Source organism: Oenanthe melanoleuca, chromosome 3 (genome assembly GCF_029582105.1).
Source record: "Oenanthe melanoleuca isolate GR-GAL-2019-014 chromosome 3, OMel1.0, whole genome shotgun sequence".
Taxonomy (NCBI): domain Eukaryota; kingdom Metazoa; phylum Chordata; class Aves; order Passeriformes; family Muscicapidae; genus Oenanthe; species Oenanthe melanoleuca.
In genome coordinates this window covers 22,163,813-22,171,005 of record NC_079336.1, presented here as the reverse complement: position 1 = coordinate 22,171,005, position 7,193 = coordinate 22,163,813, and the positions used below count along the sequence as shown (strand labels likewise).

Here is a 7,193-nt window from a genome sequence, read left to right as displayed (position 1 = left end):
TACACTTTATTCACTGTGCCTTACAGTTGTCTTTGGTGTGTATTTTCACTGAATCTTATATATGATAATGTTCTTGACTAAACATAACATTTGATATCATTGTTAAAAAAAAAATTCAAATCAGTGCCAATATCCAGAGAGGAAATTCAGCAAAATTGCCCTGCAGGAATATACACTAACTAAGGCAGAGAAACTTGTAAATGATTTTATCTGAATTGGTTGATGTGATTTAAATAAAATGGCAATGTGCAAAAAGTAAAGAAACCTCATAAAATATTTGAATAAAAGTTTGATTAGTGTAGAAGAATTTTTAAAAACCAAGTGGGATTTCAGCTGTTATAATTATTTGTAACCAGGATGGTACCAAGTAATGAAAATAGTCAATATATTACCATTTTCTGCTAGCACAGATGTTTCTAAGGATCACGACTTCTCATCTATCTTACATTTGTACATAGTCAGCATTAGTCAGGAAATTAATTTCTGTAGGTGAGAAGTAACTAAACAGAGCTAATTGGTTTTGTTTGCTTAAGAGAGACGTTTCCTATTTGCAGAGAAGTGTTTGCAAATCCCTATAGGAGGGGCTACAGAGTTATATAATCTCAAGGTAGAACTGCTGAGAGCTTAGACTGAGTTACACTGTGCACAAGGTAAGTTTATTTTTCTTTATTTCTCCCTAAAAATGAAGGGATTTCATAGTGAAACTCAGTCAGTGAATGGGTTTTGCAGATGAAATGTGTAAATGTACTTTCTTTCCTAACATGGTTATGTGTACCAAATGTTAAATTCTTAATCAGCTGCTTTTGAGTTGTACAGAATAAAGAAAAAGAAATGTAGATCTCAGATGTGGGGAGTGTTTTCTCTCACCTCCTCCTTCCTACAGTAGAGAAGCTGACATGTCATTTACAAGGGGAGTGTGGTGGGGTTTGTGTTTTCCTTTGGTTGCTGTTAATGCTTCAGCTTTGTTGCTGGCAGGGTGTCCAGAGCTGTGAGGCTGGTATAGGCTGGGCACTGTGTGTGTGTTTGGTGCTGATGTGCCCGTGGTTCTGAGTGGGGTGGGTGACAGTCTGCCTAGAAACTGTTGATGCTGAGGTTCCTGCCTAGAAGTTGTTGCTGCTTGAAATTTGGGCAGAGTTGCAACTGGATCAAGCAAACATTGCCCTGTGGCTGTGCCTGTGGTAAAGGCAACTCTAATGTTACCAGAGGCAAAATTAATTTCCATGTCTTTGAATGCTTGTCTAAAGAAATTACAGAAGCAAAGGGTGTTGTAAAAAAGGTTGACTGGGGGAAAGAATTCCTTCCTGGCTGGTTATAATGGAGTATAATGGGTGCTGGAGAAGGCACAGCAATTGCTGAGTTTATAGCATGTATCTGATTAAACACTAAACTGTGTTCTGAGCTCATGCCAAAACACACAGAGAGCACGCTCAGCTCTTTGGTCAGAACAGAGCACTTTGGATGTAAATGGTTTTGATTCACAGGTTCTCTGACTCTCTGACTGGACCAATTGCTCTAAGTGCAGAGTTCTGCTTAACTGTTCTGCATGTGTAAGAAACATTTGAAGGCAGAATGATTCAAGGCATCTCTCAATATAATCTAACTTTTACCTCCTCTATTAATTTGATTATAGACTTGAACTATAAATGATGGTTTTAAAGAAGATAACTTTGAAAGCCAGTTTAGACACTCAAAACTGCAAAACTTTTTTTCACTGCAGATAGAGGGGAATCAGGCACTGGAAGCATGTCTGGAAAACCCAAGCTTCACTACTTCAATGGACGAGGCCGAATGGAAACAATTCGGTGGCTCTTGGCAGCAGCTGGGGTTGAGGTTTGCATCTGGTCTGTTATACTGAGGGCATGTGACAAATATGTGCTCCTACTCTTCCTTATGAAAAGTGTGACAATGTGTGACTGAGCAGCAGTTTCAAACTCTGCATTTAGTGTGTTGCTGAGTAAGCCAACAGTGACCACAAACTCACCCTGAGCAGGGGGCAAGTTCCTGTCTCCCTTCCACACATCATGTGCAATGCCCACTGGTAGCACCACAAATGCTTCTCCCCTGTAGCTAGTGAAGGAAGAGATTTAAAGCCCCAGCAGCAGAACCTGGCTTCTTATCTTCTGATTGCAAAAGTCAAGCACCTGCAATTCTGAATAACCTTCAGTTTAATTCCAATGTACAAAGTAGCGAGAGTTTATTATTGCTACTACAGTGTTCTTTACCCTTGAAGGTAGTGCATATTGTAAAACGCAGAGGGTTCTGGTTTTTTTCACCTCTGACATAATTTGATACGAAACCAGAGTTGGATTATGGGAATCTGTTTTTTTAAAGAGACGTGGGGTTTTATTACAGGCATGGCCAATGTGCCTGAAAGGATGTTTTTTTGTTTTTTTTTAAATAAAATTCAGCAAAGCACATCTATTTAGGTCACCTTTATCTAAATCAGGAAGAGGCTAAAACATGGAATGACAGAAAATTTCTATTGTATTTCCTGCAGTTTGATGAATGTTTCATAGAAAAAAAGGAGGATTTGACAAAGTTGCAGAATGGTAAGTTTTCTTCGCCTTTAAAAAATAACAGCAGCAATACTACAACTACTAATAATAAGAGTAATAATAGCAATAGTAATAGTAATAATAATAATAATAACAACAAGAAGAAGAAGAAGAAGAAGAAGAATTGGAATTAGAATTGAGATTGGAATTACTTGCCTGAGAATACCTAAGGATTTTTAAGGCTCAGTGTCTTAAAAAGAAATTCTCTTAGCTGATTGTACATGAGGAATCAGAGGTGCACACTGCAGTGTGTTAGGTTGTATCATCCATTCAGTTGCTTCAATTCACTGGATCACAGAAAGCTGAAGTGAGAAGGGACCTCTCATGATTGTCTGCTCCATGTCCCCTCTTCAAGCAAGGCCAGATCCAGCCAGTTACCCAGGAGCATGTCCAGCTGGCTTTTGAGTATCTGCAAGGATGGAGAATTTACAGCTTCCCTGGACAGCCCACAGTCAAAGAGCCTTTCTTTAATTCAAATGGTTGACTCTCCTTTGATTCAGCTTGTGTCCATTGCCTTCCATCCTATGGCAATAGAGGCTTTTGTCATCAGATCATCTTTAAATTCATTAGCATTTTAGGTAGCTTATAAAGCTATTGTTTTATAATCCTAGTGAAAACAGAGTTCCAGATTTCTGAGTTTACCTGTACCTCTGCTGCATTCCTGCCTCCCAAGGCAGCTGTGCACCATGTTGCTTCAGCTTCCATCTTTCTAGACAGGATGATCCTGTTTCCTCCAAACCAAATTACATGTCGGTGCTCATTGCCTGGCCTGTCCAGCCTAAATGATTCAGATTCCAAATAAAAATAATACATGTTGTTACATTGCCTAACACACTTAGGTGGTATTCATTCAGATACTGAGTCTCCTTTTGTCATTCCCTTTCTCCTAGATGGATCCCTGCTCTTCCAGCAAGTGCCAATGGTAGAGATTGACGGGATGAAGCTGGTGCAGACCAGAGCTATCATGAACTACATAGCAACAAAATACAACCTCTGTGGGAAGGACCTGAAGGAGAGAGCCCTGTACTGTAACAGTTCCACCTTTGCTTGTTAGAGCCCAGCTCACACTGTAGCTGAGTGTAACACAAGGAAATCCCAGCTCACAGCTAGATTCAGTGGGAGAGAGCAGTGCTTTGTGAGCATGATATGACTGTGACTGCAGGTGATGTCTACAGCAGTGATAGCCAGCTAGATGAGATAGGACAAGCCAGCCCATGGATCATCAATCAGAGGTCAATGCAGACATCAGAAGAAACTAGTCAGGGAGGCAGATTGTTTACCTGAGGCCAGTTTTCATTTTTCTCCAGCAGTAATCAGCAGCATCATTTTCTACTCATCACATTCAGGGCAGTGTCTTTTGAGGAAATATAAAAAATCTTTCCTCTCTAAGAACCAGGAATTATTATAGAATTAGAACTAATAACTGGTTATTAAAGGACAGGACTCCTAGGGCACATGTTTTCACCTGAGGTATGTTTGAATGCTTCAAATTAATAAGCAGTGGGAAACGCATGTCGAGATATTTGCTAGGTATTCGTATGGAACTGCTGTTAAATTTACCCTGTCTGATTGGATTTTTAGCACAAGTTTGGATGGCACACATGACAATATTTTAGTCAGGTTGAAAAACCCATAGTCCAGAGAAGTGTCAGTCCTAGTGAGAAGTGAAAGGGGTGCAGTGTTTAGGTTTTGCCTAGGAATTTTGCATTTGTATTCTACTCAAATACCCTGCTGTGTTCCCCCTGTGCAACTGCATTCCCAGGGGAACTTTGCCAGGGTATGTGTGTGGGATGGAAGAGGCAGGGATTTCCCAGCATTTCAGTGAGGTTATGCCAAGAGTTCTTGTGCTGTTCAGACCTACTCAGGTGTTTGACTTGACCAAGTGGATCTAATCCTTTCAGAATCGATATGTATGTGGAAGGACTGTTCGATCTGAATGAGCTGCTACTGATGCATGTTCTCCAACCAGCAGACCAAAAGGAGCAGTATTTTGCTAATATGATGGACAAGGCTGAAAACAGATACTTCCCTGTCTTTGAGAAGGTATGTGGCAAAGAGGTTGTAGCTCAATTGATACTGTTACCTTGAACCTCCATCCTGTAAGCACACAAGATTTATGGAAGAAAACAGAAGAAAAACTATGACTGAAATATAAATGCTCTGGTTTTGGTGGTGCTGAGAGTAAGGTGGAGACAGGACACTTCAGAGGGGATGGAAGGCACTTCAAGAAGGCACTGCCAGACAGAAATGTAGAAGAGAAAGAGCTGATAGATTATGCCTGGGATGGTAGGGCCAGATCATTGTTTGTACTACAGGTGATTGAATTGCATATCCTTCTTTCACAGACCATTCTGTGCAATGTGTGACCCTGCTTTGATGATATCATATCAAGTAACAGAGAGTAAAGACATCATCTCTTTCTGGTTCTCTCTTTTTAGGTTTTGAAAGATCATGGAAAAGACTTTCTGGTTGGCAACCAGCTAAGCAGGGCAGATGTTCAATTACTTGAAGTCATTTTAATGGCAGAGGAGTACAAACCTGATATACTTGCCAAATTTTCTCTCCTGCAGGTAAATGAATGGGGAGTTTGAATGGATAATGAATGGGAAAGGAGCACTGATTTAAACTGGCTGAGAAATATGGGAGAGCGGGAGGGTCAGAAGTGACATGCAAAATAAACAGATACCCTAAGAACTTTCAGCTGGCCTCACATACTCATTGTTATTGCCACATTCTGTCACTACAATCCCAGAAACATAAGAGGGGGAAGCATATCGTTTCTTGTGCAGCATCAAGCCATGATGTGACTTTGAGGCATGGATGACATTGAAATGTCTGCCAGTTGCAATGATTCTTAAGCCCTGTGTTGTTTTGGTTTTGTTTTGTAGAGCTTCAAAGCAAGAATGAGTGCTATCCCCAACATAAAGAAATTCCTGCAGCCTGGCAGCCAGAGGAAACCACGAGCGCGAGAGGAAGATATTGCCAAAGCAATAAAAATATTCCGCTCCTGAGCACCACCCTAAAGCCACAGAACCTATATTTCATTGTGTTGGCTGACAGTGACAAAGCCAAATTAATGGAAAGTGTGAAAAAACCCATTTTTTAGATCTCTCTTTCCTTAACTACAGGATTGGTTTTAGCCTACTGTAGATATTTTCAGGTAAAGCTACATATACCTACATGAAAAGGAAATAGTTCAGTGATTAGGATGTATATTGGACAACATAGGATGCCTTAAATAAAAAAAAAATTAAAAAATAATAAAAAAGAGAATACATGAAATAACGTTTCACTTTTGATATTCAAAACCTAGCTGTTCATTGATTTTCTAGTGCTACTTCAATGCCTAAGATCTATCTGGGTTTGTTTTTCTGGCATTCCCAAGAATTGTTGGAAAATTAGGAGAGATTACCCCAAACAGTAGGTCATGTATATTTTCTGGGAGATGCCAGGAAAAGCCTGCAGGTTCTGCTTAGATCAGGATGAAAGGTTTGGATGCAGCTTTGCTCTGAGCTCACCTGTGAGTACGCTTGGACCAGAGGTCCTATTGCACCTCCATTTTTCACTAGACACGTAAACTCTTGTACTGCAGCTTCCCCAATGTTTCCTTTATCAGAAGGGAGCAGCTAAAAGCACTTTGAGACTCTGAGCAACAAATGCTTGTCACCAGCTTACAGCTTATTGACAAAGGTGGAATCAGGATGGTGTCAGGTGTTACTTGGAATGTAGGAATCCATATTGACTTACATCACTTTCTATTAAACCAAGTTTTATACAAGTTGTACTAGAGTTGTTTGTTCTCATCACTTAAATCAAGCTCCACTGCTGAGGTTAGCAAGAGTGTTGAACTTTGATAAACATGCACATTTATGTAGTGAAATGCATTCCTGTCCAGGGCAGGAGGGATGGAGCTTGATGATCTTTAAGGTCCCTTCTAACCCAAACCATTCTATGAATCAGTGATATTATTTAACACCAAATCCACCAAGTTTGTAAATGAAAGAGCCAGTGCCCTAAATCCAGCTAAAACTAAAGCACTGGCAGTTTTCAGCTGGGCAAACTCAGGGCACTGTAGCTCTTGCTGAAGCCAACAGCTCCTTTATAAGAAAAGCCATGTAGATGGAGCTAGGTTTTGTCATCAAGAAAGGAAATAAAGCCATGTTTTTCAGCAGCAAATCATGTATTAAAGAGAGTTGTTGCACAAGCTTCTTCCTTCCCTCCCACCTCACTGAAGCATTCAGACAACACTTGCAGCTGCTGCTTGCTGTCAGTATCTGTAGCCAGGTACTTGGCTGTGGGTACTGGCTCCTTGCCAGGAGGAGCTCCGGGCATGGCCATGTGTTTTCAGGATCCCCCAGAGAGATCCCAGCACTTGGCCACACAGAGCCAGAGCCCCTGCCACAGGGTCTGCAGCCCCAGCCTCCCCATGTGACAGCATCGCTGCTGCCTGGGGGCCTCCAAGCCTGTCCTCTGCCCACTGTGTCCTGGCCATGACCCTGAGCTGTTACTGCCTTGTAGCCAGCCCTGTATAAATGTTGTCCAGTAAACCTGGGTTTGTTACCCAGTGCACAACAAACCAATAATTACACACTTAAGAGAGACATTGACCATTAATTTCAGAGTTGTGCAAGCCTGGTT

General features: G+C 41.1%; 1 protein-coding gene across 2 annotated transcripts; it reads left to right on the top strand.

Annotated features, from left to right (window-relative positions):
- The first annotated feature begins 556 nt into the window (after window positions 1–556).
- LOC130251606 (glutathione S-transferase-like) lies at window positions 557–6,333 on the top strand. 2 transcript variants are annotated; one of them, XM_056488355.1, is made up of 7 exons: window positions 557–650; window positions 1,718–1,830; window positions 2,498–2,549; window positions 3,446–3,578; window positions 4,457–4,598; window positions 4,994–5,125; window positions 5,444–6,333. In XM_056488355.1, the coding sequence occupies exons 2-7, from the start codon at window positions 1,744–1,746 to the stop codon at window positions 5,564–5,566; spliced, it is 669 nt and encodes a 222-aa protein (XP_056344330.1). In that variant the 5' UTR covers window positions 557–650; window positions 1,718–1,743; the 3' UTR covers window positions 5,567–6,333. The 2 variants fall into 2 exon arrangements, with proteins under 2 accessions (XP_056344330.1, XP_056344329.1); XM_056488354.1 differs by lacking the exon at window positions 557–650 and adding an exon at window positions 1,529–1,547.
- The last annotated feature ends 860 nt before the right edge of the window (window positions 6,334–7,193 follow it).